The sequence below is a fragment of the Geotrypetes seraphini genome, chromosome 1 (genome assembly GCF_902459505.1).
Source record: "Geotrypetes seraphini chromosome 1, aGeoSer1.1, whole genome shotgun sequence".
NCBI lineage: Eukaryota > Metazoa > Chordata > Amphibia > Gymnophiona > Dermophiidae > Geotrypetes > Geotrypetes seraphini.
In genome coordinates this window covers 135,047,079-135,066,076 of record NC_047084.1, presented here as the reverse complement: position 1 = coordinate 135,066,076, position 18,998 = coordinate 135,047,079, and the positions used below count along the sequence as shown (strand labels likewise).

Here is an 18,998-nt window from a genome sequence, read left to right as displayed (position 1 = left end):
TGGGACACAATGGAGGGAGGGAAGGAGGGGGAGCATGAGCTTGGGACATAGGATAGAAGAATGGAGGGAGTGAGGGAAAGAGATAATAAGGTAGAATAGAAAGAGAGAATTGTCGGGCATGGGTGCCTAAATGAGAGGGAAAGACATGGTGCACATGGGGAAATGAAGAAGAGAGAAATATTAGACATGGTGGTAGGAGAAATGTGAGGTACAGATGCATGGGGAAGAGATACAAGAGGGAGAAATATTGGATGTGGTAGTGGTGGAGAGGGAACAGTGGGATGAATGACTAACAAAAGTGTAAAACTATCTTTTCTTTCTATTTAAATTGCAATACTTTATTTTGAGGACTGTTTCTTTAATGTTTTTATAGACTATGTAGTGTACAAGATCCAAGTTACATACAGAACACATTCTTAACCTGGGGACTGCCTGTACTGAAATTGTACTTTAAAAAAATAAGATCATCTTATTTTATCACCACAAATTTCAGGATTTTCCAGATCTGGTCCATACTCCTCATTTTTTCTTCAAATGAAAGCTAGGGAACTTGCTACTGGGGCATTCTTGTTTTTTAAGGCTCCCCTGCAGGTGTAGGATTAGATTTCAGGGGATAGTTTTTCTTCTATGGACTTTTAACAATGTGAATGTAAATTCCACTGCTCTCTATATAATCACTAAGTCTTATTATATTTTCCTTTCTTTAAAACTCTTGTAAACCGTGCCGAGCTCTATCTCTATAGAGAAGATGCGGTATATAAGCTTAAGGTTTAGTTTAGATAACTTTCTTGTTGATAAAAGGGTTTTGATTACTTGGGGGATGGAAGGACGGCGTTTCCTGTGTTCCCCCCCTCCCCCCCGAGGGATATACTTCTTTCTCCTCAGTTATTTAGGTTTGACATACTATAGATAACTGGATTGTATTGTTTATTTAGGTTCATTTTTTAAAAATTCTCTGTATCAGTTTCAAAATTAGAAACAAAGCATTTTCATACTATCTACAAGAAAAAGGAAAAATATTACAATGTTATTATATATCCTTAAATTTAATAAACCGCTATTTTGATCTCTCAGATGGCCTGACCCTTATTCTGTATAAATCTTTCTAATTGATCTGGGTCAAAATATATATTTTTTTGCATCTGTATTTACCGAAGAAGATGTACACAGCATACCGGAACCCATCAGGCTATATGCTGGAAACGAAGACGGAAAGCTGACAGGATTGACGGTCAGTCTAGAGGAGGTATGTAGGCAGATTGATAGGCTTAAGAGCGATAAATCCCCGGGACCGGATAGCATCCATCTGAGGGTCATCAAGGAACTGAAAGGGACCATAGCTGAACTGTTTCAACTAATAGCCAATCTGTCGATCAAATCGGGAAAGATTCTGGAAGGTAGCGAATGTTACACCTATCTTCAAGAAAGGTTCGAGGGGAGATCCGGGGAACTACAGACCTCTGTACTGGGAAAGATGGTAGAGTCACTGATAAAGGACAGCATCATTGATCACCTTGACGGAAACGGGCTGATGAGGACCAGTCAGCACGGTTTTAGCAAAGGCAGATTGTGTTTGACCAACTTGCTGTACTTTTTTGAGGGAGTAAACAGACAGATAGACAAGGGTGATCCAGTCGACATTGTATATCTGGATTTTCAGAAGGCGTTCGACAAGGTTCCGCATGAACAACTACTTTGGAAAATTGCAAGCCATGGAATTGAGGGTGAAATACGTGGATTAAAAACTGGCTGGAGCATAGGAAACTGAGAGTGGGGGTAAATGGACAATACTCGGACTGGAACAGCATCACCAGTGGGGTGCCGCAGGGCTCGGTGCTTGGACCAGTGCTCTTTAATATCTTTATAAATGATCTGGACATAGGTACGACGAGCGAGGTGATTAAATTTGCGGATGATACGAAGTTATTCAGAGTAGTGAAGACAGGGGGATTGCGAAGATCTGCAACGTGACATAATCAGGCTTGAGGAATGGGCATCGACATGGCAGATGAGGTTCAACGTGGATAAGTGTAAAGTAATGCATGTAGGTAACAAAAATCTCATGCACGAATACAGGATGTCTGGGGCGGTACTTGGAGAGACCTCCCAGGAAAGGGACTTGGGAGTTCTGATCGACAAGTCGATGAAGCTGTCTACACAATGTGCGGCGGCAGCAAAAAGGGCAAACAGAATGCTAGGAATGATAAAGAAGAGGATTATGAACAGATCAGAGAAGGTTATCATGCCGCTGTACCGGGCCATGGTACGCCCTCACCTGGAGTACTGCGTCCAGCACTGGTCGCCGTACCTGAAGAAGGACACGGTACTACTCGAAAGGATCCAGAGAAGAGCGACTAAGATGGTTAAGGGGCTGGAGGAGCTGCCGTACAGCGAAAGATTAGAGAAACTGGGCCTCTTCTCTCTCGAACAGAGGAGATTGAGAGGGGATATGATCGAAACATTCAAGGTATTGAAGGGGATAGACTTAGTAGATAAGGACAGGTTGTTCACCCTCTCCAAGGTAGGGAGAACAAGAGGGCACTCTCTAAAGTTGAAAGGGGATAGATTCCGTACAAACATAAGGAAGTTCTTCTTCACCCAGAGAGTGGTAGAAAGCTGGAACGCCCTTCCAGAGGCTGTTATAGGGGAAAACACCCTCCAAGGATTCAAGACAAAGTTAGACAAGTTTCTGTTGAACAAGAACGTGCGCTGGTAGGGCTAGTCTCACTTAGGGTGCTGGTCTTAGACCAGAGGGCCGCCGCGTGAGTGGACTGCTGGGCATGATGGACCACTGGTCTGACTCAGCAGTGGCAATTCTTATGTTCTTAACATTCTGCAATATAATTAAATATTTGCATAAAATTTCAAGAAAAAGGAAGTCCTTATAACCAAAATACAAGGTTTTAATTAAAAAATTATTTGATTTCACCTGAATGGCTCTTGCCACATCAGAGAAAATCTATGATTTATGACCACAGAAGTTTTTATTTTTCTTTTTCAAATATGCCTTAAGTATCTTAACTTTATCGATTTCACAAATCAGCATTACCAAAAGTGTAGCACATTGTTTGAAGTTGTCCTGCGAAGTTTCCAAAAATCTGTCTGTGGAACAGCTTCTAACACATCCACACTATCAGTATTAATAACAATTTTTTTTTGAAGCACATAATATTAATTTAGACTAAACTAAACCTTAAGTTTATATACCGCATCATCTCCACGGATGTTGTGGAGCTCGGCACGGTTTACAAGAACTTAAAATATAGGAAGAGAAGGAAAAAAAAGGTTTACAAGAACTTAAAATATAGGAAGAGAAGGAAAAAAAAGGTTTATATGAACTTATATATAGAAGAGAAGAGTAAGGGGGGATAGAATTACATTTTAGTGAAAAGCCAGGTTTTCAGTTGCTTGCAGAATAATTGAAGGGAGCTCAGGTTAATAAAGATTCAGCAATCTTGAAAGCCAAAACCTTTTAGATATTTCCAGAACAAGATCTCTAGAGAAAGTGAAGGAGTAATGGGAAAATTCAATATACAGTATGCACATTTTTAGCTCTATGAGAATTTCCCAATTATTCATTTTTGTGATAAAATAGTAAGATGTCCTTAATTCACGAAGTACTGGTTGCCTCTAGTATTAATACTTTAGGCTCCAATTCATTCAAATGTTTATCACATACCAACAGTTGTTTTTTTAATCAATAGAGCCCAGTGCTTGAGAGGCTTGTTCAGTATAATCACACAATTGCAAAATGAAGCACTTAAGCATAGATTCTGTGCATCTTGAGGCATCTGCTCATTGCAAATTCTGGGCATACAACTGGAACAGAAATCACAACTGAAAAGCTTAGAACCAGAGAAGGGCTATCTGGCCTAGTCTCTGATTCTGCAATACCCAAAGGACCAGGGCTTTACCAAGGGTTCGCAGCCCAAGATTCCACTGTGGTTGTCACATGGGAGGATGCAAACACAACACTCCCTTCTAAATCCTGGACACATCTGGATAGCCAAAGAGCCCATCTCCATTCAGGCCCTAAGCACGAAAGGCTTGCTACCTGTACCTTGAGGGAGCCAACTGCTAGGCCCTGTTTGAGACTGTCCTGAAGAAATGAGAGGATCACAGAAAACAGAGCCCTAAAAGGCTCTACCTTTTGTTCCGCACACTAGCACTGAAAGGTCTTTCAAAATTTAGCATAGGCTACGACCATATTCAGCTTCTTAGATTGTAGGAGAGTACCCATGGTCCGCTCCAAGTAACTTTTCTTCTGTAGAGCTGAGTGCTCAAGAGCTATAAAAAGCCCAAAGTGTTCTGAACTCTCCAGGCCAACTGGATTCTGCGGGAAGCAGCACTGAGTGAAGAGGCAGTCTGAGCACTTGTCCTGCTGTAGCTGAACTAGATCCGTGTACCATGGGTGGTGCAGCCACGAGTATCACCAACCCTTTATGGGTCATTATTCTTCTGGATTATCATTGGCTATGGGGGAAGGGGGAGTGCAACCATTCCTTTGTTGGCCACAGCTGCATCAAAGCGTCTATGCTGGCGTTTCCAGGCTCTACTTTGTGGATGAAGAATTGAAAAGCCTTATTGCCCACTGATGCCATTAGATCAAATGTTGGTCTCCTCCAGTGCCTTACAATTTTGGTGAAAGCGCTATGGGATAAGGACCACTCCCCCAGATCCATAGTCAGGCTGCAGTGTGATAGTCTGCTTTCACATTGCCAATCCCTGCTAACTGGTAAGAATCTGCCCTGTGAAATAATAACTGAGCCTCTAGCTTAAACAAAGCACTCTTGGAGCCTCTGTCTGTTGACATATGCCACCACTGTGGCATTGTCGAAAAGACCCTGACCATATTGCTTTCTAAGTTCATTTTATAAGAATATCAATGAACAAAGATAATTGAACTTAATCATGGATTTGTAATGCATGTACCTATTGGGCAGACTGGATGGACCATTCAGATCTTTATCTGCTGTCATTTACTATATGATCTTTGGTCTCGGATGGAGCCCTGATTAACAAAACATCTAAATATGGGTGTACCTAAATCCCTGCCTTGCACAGGTGCACTGCTGCTGGAACCTGGAACTTTCTGCATTCTAGGAATATGGGGATATGTAAGAAAACATCCATTAAATCCAGCAAGGCTAGGAATTCTCCCTGTGCCACCAAGGCAATGACCAAGTGCAGTATCTCAATTTGGAATCTGGGTACATTTAATGCTGCATTGACAGACTTCAGATCCAGCAGAAATCTCTTCATCCAAGTCTTCTTGAGCACAATAATTACATAGAATATCTGTCTGATTTTATGCATGCTGGAAAAGGGATTTTATGCGTGCCATGGAATGCCAGAAGAACAAATCGATTCTGGAGGAGATCAAACCAGCTATGTCACTTGAAGCCCAAATGATGGTTACGACTGTCTTATTTTGGTCACACTGTCAGAAGATCGAAGGAACCAGGCAAAGAAGGTGACCTGCAAATCAAATGGCTAGACACGCTGAAAACAACAGAGCACCTTACTGGACTAGCACAAAACCGATCTCTTTTATCTGTAATTCGTCAAGTTGCTAGGACTTGAGCACGAGTCATTGATACCTAACTATCTCCCCAAGCACGATTCTGCGTCTGGCGGTTTTATTGTCACTCAGACTTTGTCCACTTTCTCTTGTCTTCCAGCTGGAGACCCCACAAAGAAATCCCTAAGAGGATGAAAAACTTTGAATAATGTCAAGGACCCATTTTTCCGAAATCTTTGCCAAGGTCTTCCTGAACTCTGGAGAGTCTCCCTCCTATTCGGGGTAGCTTGGACTTTGGCCTGGCATCACTGGGGTTTCTTAGAAGTGGCTGCTGAGCAGGAACCTGACGTTTGAGCTCTTCTGGAACCCCCCCAAACCTCTGTCTACATCTGTGAAATGATCTCTGAGCAGGGGCCTGCCGATGACTGGCGAGCCTGTCTGTAACCACAAAGGGAACCACAACATGACCCCACGCAACATGTGGTGGTCTGCTGTCTGGTAATGACTTAGGATGACGATCTGCCACACTGGCAACCCACACAGGAGACGATCACCTCTGCACAATCAATCACAAGGTCCAAAAAAGGAGCAGAGTGTGCCTCGTCTTCAAACCATGCTTCATTAGCAACCAAACATTAAAAGAGACAGCAAAACTTTAAGAACTTCAAGGACTCGCTGCCACAAGGTCTGCCAATCTTTTGCCAATGAACATTTACCTTCTGAAAGTAAACTGCTCAAAGCAGCTTAGAAGCAGAATATCCTAACCATTGTCTGACCCAGAGCAGTGGCAGAATAAGCAGTCACTTTGTTCATGACCCTAAAAATGTCATCTACTACATAATCCAGCCCTGAAGGACCACTTGGGGGCTTGTGTTCTTTTCCGAAAATGGAACCTGACGCAGCATCTCATGTCAGATGCGCACTACAAAGGAAATTGCCACCTCTGCTTTCAGACCCAAAGCCAGAGCCTCAAACTGTGATCCTGTGCAGCCTTTAGAATTACTCCATCTTCACTAAGAAGTGACATGCGTTTTGTAACCTGACTACCAACGAATCCATCTTAGGTGGTACAAATAACTGAACACTGGAACTCAGAAACCATTGGGTACAATTCTGTCATGGCTCTGGCAACCCTTAAAGGATCCTCTGGTGCCTACCAATGCTCTATCAGCATCATGGTGATTTCTAGATGCAAAGGAAAATGTGGACTGGGTCTTAGAGCTGCTCATAAGGTAAATCTGAGCCATGAAGTCTGCATTAGTTCCAAATTTAACTCTCAAGAGATACTGTAATGACTTCCACTAAATCTGCCAATTTAAACAGTCTGCACACCTTCGGGTCCTCTACCCGGTCCAAGACTGCCACAGACTCTTGGCTGGTAGCCCCCACTTACGACGCCAAATCCTCTAAACCCGAGGACTCATTTTGCGGGGGCAAAAGAAACAATCCTGACCCCCAGTCATCCCAGTCCTTTCTTTGACTGGACCTCTAGTTCCTGCAGAGTATCCTTAAGTATGGACCAGCGCTCTATGAGGGGAAAACTAATCTGAACAGCCACTACTACTAGGCTGTGCAGACAACCCTTTATATCTAACATATAAGCTTTAAACATCAAGCTCACAAAATCAGAGTCAAATCTCTGAACTGGATCTCCTAAGGACCTCTGTAGGGACACCTCCTGTTTCCTCATGGGTTCCGAGGCATCTGCGTTTTGCCAATGATGCAGAGTTGCTATTTGAGGACTCTAGGAGGAATTTTTGACCCAACTTTCAAACATCCTGCAACTCTAAAACCTTGAGGGGGACCAGAGAGGGCTAAATCCAATGCTCACGCCCCCTGTGCCCAGTAGCACATGACACAAAGATGCTCCTCAGCCAGCTATCCAGGACAAAACTGGTATGATACAGGGGTAGAAAGGTCTGAGGAGTCCATACAAATTGTTTAATATAAAAAAACAAGGTGTTTTGAGGCAGATAGAGGCTTTTAAAATAAAACTGTGAAATCCAAGATGGCTGCCGCAGCAGCGTTTTGGTGCCAGAAAACAGCACAGATGAGCCATATAAAACTTTCAAAAATTCAGAAAAGAGGTTTTCGTGGGGGGGACCTGATTGGAAGCCCCAGAAATCCTCAAAAGTTCATTCTTGAACCTCTCCTGAAGTCTCCCTTAGACAGTAATAGACGGTATTCACAGAACTGCTTGGTGCTGTTCCTGCATCAGCTCACACTGCAGCTAGACAATGAAGATTTCTGCATCAGACAAACATATAAGATTCTTCAGCCACTTGTTTTTTTCAGGCTGCCTTTTAGATAGGCTCTGAGAGCATGAAACCCTCAACCACACTTGTTCCTCATGCATCTTCAGGGAGTGGGGGTGCTGCAGGAATACAGCTAGCACTTGCTACAGTCCTCTGGACCAACAGGGAGCAACTCTTGCCTGCCCTCAAGTGCCTGATAAATCAGGAGCGAGGCGAGCTCCCAGGGGAACACGCCCCTAGCTATCCCAAGAATTAGTGCAGGCCGGCTAGGTAGGTGCCCTGAGAAAAGTTTGCTCCCCCAGCTACAGTCCTCTAATCTAGAGACTATCTTCTCCCAAACAGAGCTGTCTCAGAAATTCTGGTAACCTCTGCAGCACCAGCAAGTCTCAAAGGTTGGATAAAAAATCTGAAAATAATTAAATAATTAATCGGATGCAGAGCAGCAGAAAAGTCACTTTCTCAACTCGCTTCAGAAGGAAAAACTGAGGAGCCAAGGCACTACTACCCAGTGACACAAGGAGGCGGAGTTGAAAAATATAGATGATGCCTTCTGCAATCTTCGTGGGTGCAGGGAAGAAACCCACTTATCAAGACTGATGTCTCTTTTGCACTGGAATTAATGAAGAGTATATATTTTGTTATTGGGGTACATTGTAAACTGTTCAAATTGCTGTAATTTTGCATGTTGAAAATAAAAATTTCAAAGATAAAAAAGTAAATTTCATAATACCTGAGAAGTTGGCCACATGAGTACATTCATCCATGACTCCTTTCATAAACAAGAGCGATTCTCTTTGGAAAGTGTCTCGTCTCATCTTTTGACATTTTGTTTCTTCTGTTTCTGATAAGTTAACATAGGATTTGTTGCTACTTTTCATAGTGGTTGGAAATGTTTGGCTCAAGAAATGTAATTTAGAAGTATTTTGAAAGAAAAGCCCTTCTGCTGAGGCACTTAGCGTGGTTTTGTCAGAATTGAGCTGGTGAATTGATTCTGCTGTCATAGATTTGCTTCTGGAATCCAGGCTCAATATGCTGGAAGTTAGTTTTAAGCTGCTCAGGCTGTCCACAATGGCAGGGGAATTTTTGACAAAGTCTTGTCCCATTTTGAAAGAATCTGTCTGAATAGTTAGCATAAACAGAAAACTTTTATTAACAGAAATTTAAAACCATTTAAAACAGTTTTCAAGTGCAATTACTTATTGCCTAAACCTTTAATGAATCAAGTTTTTCTATATTAGGAATTCTCAATCCAGTCCTCAGGAAATACCTAGCCAAGTCAGATTTTCAGGATATCCACAATGAATAAACCCGAGAGAAATTTGCATGCACTGCCTCCATTGTATGTATGCAAATCTATCTCATGCACACTTGTGGATATCCTGAAAATCTGACTGGCTACAGGATTGAGAACCCCTGTTCTACATGCTTCTTGATGGGTGATAAATTTTCTCTTTTTTTAGCTCTACCATACCAGAACATGTGGGTTGTGCCTGTCAGCCAGCAGATGTGGAGACAAATTCTAGAATTTCTAGACTTGACTCTATAAGGGCACCAAGTAATTTAAGGTGAACACCATTGCTTTGTCAGTTCAGATACTAACCATGTTCTTAGATCTTTTCAACTGTCATATCCTTTACCTTTAATAAGGCACTCTTCTGCTCTACCAACACACTCATGAAGTATATAGTAATCTAAAACTGATGATAAGCCTTACCAGTAAATTGTTAAAACCTGCCAAAGAAGCTAAGCTTTAAGCAGAATGAGACAACCTCCATCCAGATGGCTGGTTTCTCCTTAGACTATTGATAAAAAATTGATTTCCGTAAGCTCAATGACCCTCAAAAACCTGAGGTTTCCTGTCTTGTTGTACCACCGAATAATCAGCTCAAATGACTTACATCACTGAACAGATACTTTTAAGAAAGAAGGTGAATCCAAGATTCTTAAATTTCTTTATGTCAAAATTCCTCATGGAGGAAAAGAGATCAAGGAGTAGACTGAAACAAAACTAGGGACCTGCCCTAGGAAAGAGGGAGAACGTTGATCTGATAGAACTCCTACTCAAGACAAGCTTCTATGAGACAGTAATCAAATATTTCAAGATTCTTAGTTAAAACTGCAAAGAGATTTGGACTGAGTACTGGAGCCAGATTTGCAATTTATATCAGAGAGGGTACACTGTTTGGATGCACCACTAATTCTGACTTTGAATTACTCATCAGTATTTGATTTTTAAGGATAGAAATCTAAAGATCAGTGTGGCTTTCTGAAGGCAGTGAAATGTTTGCTGGAATCCCTCAAATTCTATGAAAGGGAAGGTTCCCTAGCCTTGAGAAAGTTTTAAGTTTCTGTGAACCTTTAACTGTGTATTAGAGCAATCTCTCTAGGTCCAAAGAAACAACAAGAAAGGAGACTGGACATCCCAGATCTTATCAAGACACTTAAGGAGTCAGCAGCCAAAGCTTTGAATATCTTTGCCTTGCCATAATGGAATCGGCTGAAGGCTCATTCTGTGCTCAGTATCCTGCATCTAACCATGACCAATGCACAGTAAGTCACTAATGTGTGACCAAATTCAAAATAATAAAAACCGATGCCTAGTGACATAAGGAGGTGGAGTTGAAAACCGTAGATGATGTCTTCTGCAATCATCGTGGCTTATCCCTGAAATAAACAGCTTTTGGAGAAATGCACAGCTAACAAGGAAACAAGGTTGGGGAACTAAATGATTCCCAACAGTGAGCTGGCTGGAATAGGTAAGGGAGTTATTATATTGTTATGAGATCCAGCACAAGCTTGAGTCTCTTATTTAGCATGACAGCAAAGTCTTATCAAGGAAGCATCTGTTGAGAAAGGTCGTGAGGGAGATATGATATGATATGAGCTGGAAATAGATACATGTTCAAATCTGCTCATTAAAATACCAGACTTGAATCTAATCCACTTGACACTCTGTAGCTGTCAATGTAAAGAACCCCAACAAGAATGTAAAGACATCCTCACCACTTGACTACAAAAGAATAAAGACTTATTGTTTTAATTTATTGGATATAATGTGATTATATTTGTTTACTTTATGTTATCCACCTAGAATCCCTCCTGAGGCAGAGAGCTAGGTTAGAATCACCTCTTAAAAGTTGATGCCTGCTAGAACCATGCTAAGTGGGGAAACCAGCGAGTCAACAGAAATAAATGTTTAGGACTGATAAAGGTCAAGAGCTCAGATTAGACTAAGGACTCTGCTCTCCATTCCAGGGCTTGCAACCCTCCTCTTGTTCTCAACCAACGGTGCCTTCTGATTTCCACTGAAAGAAAGAGCATCTCATCTGAGAAAGAAGTAGAATGCTTCTTCCAAGATCAGCCATACAAGCTAAAGACAAAGAGCTGAAATACTTTGGCCATTACATCCTTATTGCCCATGAATTGGCAAAATCAAGTTTGCTGAAGTAAGAACGAAGAGTAATCTTTTCCCACTGGAGAAAAAGTGGCTCTTCCACCTCTCTCTTGGAAGATTGCCTGGATACTTATGTTAAGACCAGAGTATCTTTCAAACTGGAAGCTGAACAGATTATAGCCTAAAGAATATTGCTGTTGCAGTCCACCAGAGGTAGAAGGAAGACTCTGCAGGCCAAAGGCTATAAGCCTGGAGCAGTAATTCCCAAACCTGTCCTGGGGGGAATGCCAGTCAATCCGATTTTCAGAATACAGTAAACTCTCAGTTATCCGGCACCCATGGTGATTGGTAATACCAGATAACTCTAGTTTCTGGATGCTTGAGTTATTCTAAATAGTTTTCCACCTTACTCTCTTCCTCTCTATCATCCCCCAACCCCCACTTGAAGGTCCAGCATCTATTTCTCCCTTCCCACCCTCCTTTCTGGTATGGGTCACTTTCTCCCACCCCAATTTATGGGTCCAGCATCCATCCATCTCCCCTCTCCTTCATCCTGGACCCCCCCCCACAAACACACACTTCTGGTGTATCTCTCCCCCCCCCCACGGGTCTGTCCTCCCTCCACGCAGATCTGGCCTCCTGGTACTCTCTCACTTACCCAAAGCAGCAGTGGTCCTAACCCGCCACAATCCCCTCTCTCCCTCACTCAAAGCAGCAGTAGCAGTGGTCCTGACCCGCCAACCCCCCTCCTCTCCCTTCCAATGCAACAGAGGAAAGGCTGGGGCTGGTCGCAAGCAGCCTGTTTCCAGCACTGCCTCTACTAACTTAGCTGCCGCTGCTGCTTCAAGTGAGTGGAGGAAGGAAGGGGGAAGGTTGGCGGTTCACAACCAATGCTGCTTTGGGTGAGTGGAGGGAGAGGGGTCAGGACCACCAGGGGCTGTGTGTGTTGTGCTTCGAGGGCTGTAGGAAGGGACAGTCAAGACCGCTGCCGCTTCGGGGGCTTTAGAGAGGGGGGGGAGCTGTCCGGTCAGGACCGCTACCACCTCAGGGGCCATAGGTAGGGACATGGAGGGGAGGGGTTGTCCAGTCAGGACCTCTGCCACTGCTGTTTCACGGGCTAGAGGGAGGACAATTTTTTCTTTTTGCCAGTTGGGTGAGTGTGCCAGTTGCTTGAGTCCCGGATAATCAAGATTCTACTGTGTCAACAATGAATATGCATGAGATAGATATTTACACACCGTCTTCTTGGTATGTAAATCTCTCATACTTATTTATTATGGATATCCTAAAAACCTGACTGGCTTGGGTTCCCGAGGGCGGGTTTGGAATCACCGGCCTAGAGTTTTAAGAATTTTGTTAGCTATATGATTTTTGAGACACTATTCTTTCAAGATATAAAGATGGTAAAACTTCAGATGCCTACTCTTCTTACAGAGCTGGGATTAATTGTCCCAAGCTTAGGAGAGTTGAAGATCTTGGAAAAATTCCATTTGATAGTGCATTTATATGACACTCAAGACATACTGAGCCATCATCCACCTATTAGTTCCTCTAGGACAGGGGTCCCCAAAGTCCCTCCTTGAGGGCCGCAATCCAGTCAGGTTTTCAGGATTTCCCCAATGAATATGCATTGAAAGCAGTGCATGCACATTGATCTCATGCATATTCATTGGGGAAATCCTGAAAACCCGAATGGATTCGGCCCTCAAGGAGGGACTTTAGGAACTGGACCTGTTTGTCTTCTATGGAAAGATCTGAAAGCTCTTAAAGCCAAGAGGATCCCATTTACACCAGCAAGATAGGTTGGCGTGTCAGCACCTACCATGCTGACCCTCCAGGCCCACAATGATAGCTAATGGCTCGTGATCTTTGAATAAGCTCAAGTATAGTTGTTAGGAGTTTAAAATTCAATTAACAAGCTTCTCCACTTCCCAACTTCCTGAGAAGGGCTGACTTCAACCTTAAAATCATCCAGGTGTCTCCCCAAGACTGCTCTTGTTTTTCCGTAGGCAGCAATACAGGCACTGTCAAAAACTGCTGAAGATTCAGAAGCTGTATTGCTTGAATAGGTCACACTATTAAAGGGCAATACAGTTCTGCATCTCCCTACTGAACCTCTAGCTCTGGAACCCTAGCCACCAACTAGCCGTTACTAAGAAATGCCAATACGTCATCTAGGTTAGTAGTTTTCAACCCAGTTCTCAGAGACCACCTGGCCAGTTGGGTTGTCAGGATATCCACAACAAATATGCATAAAATAGATCTGCATGCACCACCTTCTTGGTATGCAAATATCTCTTACTGTGAATATCCTAAAAACAAAAACTGATCAGGTGGTTCCCGAGGACTAGGTTGAAAATCACCAATCTAGGCTGAGTAACTATAGTTCTTCCCTTTCCACAAGCAGGCATAGCACATGGTTCAGTTTCTGCCTACTGCTAATCAGCCAGGAAAGTCATATTCAGTCAAACAGGAACTAAATGGACTGAAGAACTTGAAGCACATTGTTGACCTTCAAGCTCCCAATAGGAAGAGTCCTTCTCTTGCGCTTATGAAACTCCAAATCTCAAGGGTTTAAGGGCTAGATTCACGAACCTGCCCCATCGGGACTGATCCTTGTCCGATCCGGGCAGGTCCGATGGATTCTTCAAACTCCAAAATGCAGATGGGGCAATCGGAGGAACGCCTCTATCTGCCGGCACTGATCGCTGGTGTGCGATCCCAACACAAGCGCAGACCATCTGCATGCATGTCTGAGCCGCAACTTTTTTTTTGAACTTTACTTTTTTTACTTTTTAGCCCAGTGAGCCCGTGGTTTTAACCCGATTTAAACCCGCGGGTTAAAACCACAGGCTCGCAGGTAGGGGAAGGGCAAGAGAGATTTGTGGACGAGCAGGCCAGGGCAGCAATTCAGGGCAGAGCAGGCAGGAGAGATGGGGAAAAGCAGGGCGGCGATTTGGGGCACAGCAGGCAGGAGAGATCGGGAGAGAGCAGGGCGGCGATTCGGGGCAGAGCAGGCAGGAGAGAATCGGGAAAGAGCATTGGGGTGGCAGACAGAAGAGATTTGGGGCAGCAGAGAGCAGGGCTTCAATGGAGCTGGAGAGTCGTTTTCTACTGGTCCCCAGCAGTTGCTTCTTGGGTTGATCGGCCAACCCAGTTGTTTTTTTGTTTTTAAATGTCGGTGAATCGCATCCTTGTCTACTTTGCATGCATTTCCCCTCATTTGCATGCACGGATTAGAAGCGGATCGCAAGAGAGGTTACATAAGAAATGCCACTGCTGTGTCAGACTACTGGTCCATCGTGCCCAGCAGTCTGCTCACGCGGTAGCCCTCTGGTCAAAGACCAGCGCCCTAACTGAGACTAGCTTGTGAGCCCACCGGGACAGATAGGAAAAATGCCTGAATACCTAATTTGTAACCTGTTCTGATCTCCTTTGGGAAAACAGGCTACATATATTGAATAAATAAGTTTTTAAAAGGGACATAGGAACCAACTTTTTGAAATGATTGCGGGTGCTAAACCCAATGGAAATTGCCCCTCCCAGGACACAATCAAGGCGTTTGCTCAATATTGGGGGTGCTCAAGCACCCACAGAGCCAGCTCCTATGCATAGGGTGGGGGTTGGCGGTTAGTGAATCGGGCCAGAGGGGAATCTGGTCGTAAACGGGTCGGTACATGATCGGTTTGCTTTGTGAATCTAGCCCTTAGACATGACTGGAGAGACTAGTTCCTCCCTGTAAGAATGAATTAGAGCCAGAATATCAGCAACAAAGCCAGGAGTTCCTCACCTTCTAGTTCTTCTGATAAGAAAACTGATCTAGCTTCCTAATGGGTACTCCCACCTACAAATTGAGAATGAACCAAAACTAGTGGACAGAGAGAAGATCTTTGCTCATGAGCTCAACCACCCCTAAAACTAACCCCCCCAAAACATGCAAAGATCTCACCAAAGAAAAATGTATGAGGGAAAAACAATTTTTACCTAAAGTAGAAACTGGGATCTGAGCAGGAGAAAAGCAACTACAGAGAAAGGCAGAGGGAGAGAGAAGCCAAAGGGGGGAAAAAGCAGATAAAAAAGCAGGAGAAAGAAGCAGAGGAAGGAGACCAAGAGGGGAATCGGTGAGAGTTAGCTCCACCCCTCCCCCCCCCAATGTGCGGCGGTGGACAAAAAAGCAAACAGGATGCTAGGAATTATTTAAAAAGAGATGGTTAACAGACTAAGAATGTTATAATGCCCCTGTATCGCTCCATGGTGCGACCTCATCCGGAGTACTGCATTCAATTCTGGTCTCCTTATCTCAAGAAAGATATAGTGGTACTAGAAAAGGTTCAAAGAAGAGCGACCAAAATGATAAAGGAAATGGAACTCCTCTTGTATGAGGAAAGACTAAAAAGGTTGGGGCTCTTCAGCTTGGAAAAGAGACGGCTGAGGGGAGACTTGATTGAAGTAGAACGGGTACAAGTGGATCGATTTTTCACTTCGTCAAAAATTACAAAGACTAGGGGGACACTTGAAGTTACAGGGAAATACTTTTAAAATCAATAGGAGGAAATTTTTTTTCACTCAGAGAATAGTTAAGCTCTGGAACGCATTTCCAGAGGTTATGGTAAGAGCAGATAGTGTAGCTAATTTCCTGGAGGAAAAGTCCATAGTCTGGAATGTTGCTACTCCTTGGGTTTTGGCCACCGTGAGAACAGGCTACTTGGCTTGATGGACCATTGGTCTGACCCAGTAAGGCTATTCTTACGTTCTTAACTGGAAATGTTTGCTATTTGGGAAGTGGATTGTTGATGAGTTGCAACTATATTAGCCACCTTTTAAATGTCTATTTTTGTTGCTACTTGGTATAATAATAAAATAATTTATAATAACAATGAAAAGTTTACTCAAGAAACCTAAAGAACATTTTATTCCTGATTCATGCAATCAGAGCTGGGTCTAATTACATTCTGTGAAGGGGGTATCAAAGGTTGTAGAAAGGGCCATACATTTCAATCCTAATTGGTAGCCATCACCTGCTTAGTTGCCTATTTCTGGAACACTTCCACATAACAAGGAATACCAAATATATTTGCCTCTGACAAAGGAAATTAAATTTCATAATGATAGATTTTCAGAATAAAAAATTGTGCATAACATTTATACTTACTCCGCAATATTCAAGCATTTGGATAATTTCCTCTTCATATACTGTCTGGGTAGTATACTGCTTTTCCAGCTCTTTCCAGTTTACTGCCTTGCTTAAAACACCCTGAAACAACAAAAAGGAGAGATTAGGTTCTTATCTGCTAATTTTCTTTCTGTTAGCTTGTAGACTGGTATAGTCCTTACGAATGGGTAATATGCCTCAATGCTACCAGCAGGTGGAGACCGAGATCAAACTTGTAAATCAGTATAGCATGTCCCTCTTGCTACTCCAGTTTGCCGAATAGCCAAGCAGAACCTAGGAAATTTCTTAACCGAAAAACAGTAAATGACACTCCAAACAGGAGTGTAAGAAAACAACAAACATCTTTAAACAACTGTTGGAACATGTATAGAACTTGATCCTGGAAGTAAAACATACCCACAGCTCACCAGCTAAGCTAGCTGACCAATCGCCACTGTTCTTAATTCTCCCCGGCCCTAGAAAAATACTAGAACCCGCAGAAAAATTCAAAATCTGAACGCGAGCAAAATCCTGTAAACACTGCACAAAGACAAACAGGGTGGGGAACTATACCAGTCTACAAGCTAACAGAAAGAATAGCAGGCAAGAACCTAATTTCTCCTGTATTGCTTGGCAGACTCGTATAGTCCTTACGAATGGGACGTACCAAAGCAGTACCCATCAAGGGTGGGACTCCTGAAGTGCCGACACCAGAAACATTCACCGAATACTGCATCCCGATGTGCGTGAACATCCACCCGGTAGTGTCTGACAAAGGAATGTAGAGAAGACCAAACTGCAGCCTTGAAAATATCCACTGGAGGCACTAGAGAAGACTCAGCCCAAGAAGCTGCCTGACCCCTAGTGGAATGAGCAATGAGAAAGTCAGGAACAGGCTTCTTCTTCAGAAGATAAGTGGAAGCAACAGTCTCCTTGATCCAGCGCGCAATAGTAGCCTTAGAAGCACCATCCCCCTTACAAGGACCCGCTAGAAGGACAAAGAGATGATCTGATTTCCTGATCTCCTGGGTCCTCTGCACATATGAGCGAAGGACCCAACTGACATCCAACTTGCACAGCTTTCCCGACAACCCAACACTGAAAGGACTACAGATTGATTGACATGAAAAGGAGAAGCCACTTTTGGCAGAAAGGAAGGAACAGGTCTCAAGACAACCCGCTCCCTAGAAAACTCCAAGAAGGGAGCCCTACAAGAGAAAGCCTGCAGCTCAGAAACACATCTAGCTGAGCAACTTGGCCGCCCAAAAGAAGCGAATTACATCAGGAATGGCAGTCAAACGCTGATCTTTCAAGAATCCCCTAAAGGCTGACAAGGCCACAAGCTGAACCCGGAGAGAAGACCAAGTCAGTCCCCTATCCAGGACATCCTGCAAACACTCTAAGATGTTAGGCAGGGAAGCACGAAAAGAGACCACTCCACACGCATCACACCACTCCTCAAATAGACGTCAAACCCTCACATAAGCCTGAGAGGTGGAAAGCCTCCGGGACCCCAAAAGCGTTGAGATCACTTTATCGGAATACCCCTTCTTACCGAGGCGAACCCTTTCGAGAGCCAAGCAGTAAGACAAAATGGTTAGAAGGTTGTCCAAGAGAGGCAGAGCAAGAGGATCTGCCTCAAGATGCTTCACCAGATCCACGTACCACGGTCGTCGAGGCCAATCCGGAGCCACCAGAACCACAAGGCCCGGATGGCGAATAATGCAAAGAAGAACTCTGCCCACTAATGGCCACGGAGGGAACACATACAACAGCTCCTCCGTTGGCCATGGTTGAACCAGAGCATCGAGGCCCTCAACCTGACCGTCTCTGCGACGACTGAAGAAGCGGAGCGTTTTGGCGTCGACACTTGTGGCCTTCAGGTCTATGATGGGCTGACCCCAAGATTGCACTATCAACTGAAAGGCCACAGGGCTTAGACACCACTCTCCAGGATTTAGCACGTGACGATTTAGGAAGTCTGCCTAAACAATCTCCACTCCAGCTATATGGGATGCTGAGATCTCTTGAAGGTGCGACTCCGCCCAGACCATGAGCAGAGGTGCCTCCTGTACCACCAAAGTGCTCCTGGTGTCCCCCTGATGATTGACATAGGCCACCGCCATGGCATTGTCCGACAGAACCCTGACTGACTTGCCCATCAGAAAGGACTGGAAGGCTAGCAATGCCAGATGGATGGCTCTGGTCTCCAAAACATTGATCGACCAAGAAGCGTTCTCCGTAGACCAGCTGAATGACCTAGACACTGAGCCCCCCAACCGAGAAGAATGGCATCCGTGAGCAGAACCCATGAGCAGCACCGTCCACTGCAGCTGATCCAGACTCGCCCCTTGTAAAAGATGGGGGGTCTGAAGCCACCAGCAAAGACTGCCCCAAGCTAAGCCCGGAAGCAGCACAGGGTGATTCAGACTGTGCCTCTGAGGCAACCACCTCCGAAGAAGAGCATACTGAAGAGGACGCATATGGGCCCGCAACCACCTCACTACATCAAGGGAGGCCCCCATCAACCCCAAGACTTGGAAGGAAATCCTGCACCCGAGGACACCGAGATGCCATAAGCAGACGAATTTGAGATTGCAACCGGGCCTCTGGAAGGAAGACCTTACCCAAGGAGGTGTCGAACAGGACCCCAAGATATTCCAGGTGCTTGAGATG

The 18,998-nt window shown here is 44.1% G+C and overlaps 1 protein-coding gene across 5 annotated transcripts in view; it reads right to left on the bottom strand.

The window, feature by feature from the left end:
• The window catches only part of ABHD18 (abhydrolase domain containing 18), a 128,329-nt gene that overhangs the window by 21,291 nt on the left and 88,040 nt on the right, over positions 1-18,998 (bottom strand). For all 5 annotated transcript variants that reach the window (XM_033939008.1, XM_033939039.1, XM_033939029.1 and 2 more), the window contains exons 10-11: positions 16,323-16,424; positions 8,507-8,894 (exon numbers count right to left, since the gene is read on the bottom strand). In XM_033939008.1, the coding sequence (XP_033794899.1) occupies positions 8,507-8,894; positions 16,323-16,424 (490 nt within the window). The remainder of the gene's footprint in view (positions 1-8,506; positions 8,895-16,322; positions 16,425-18,998) is intronic.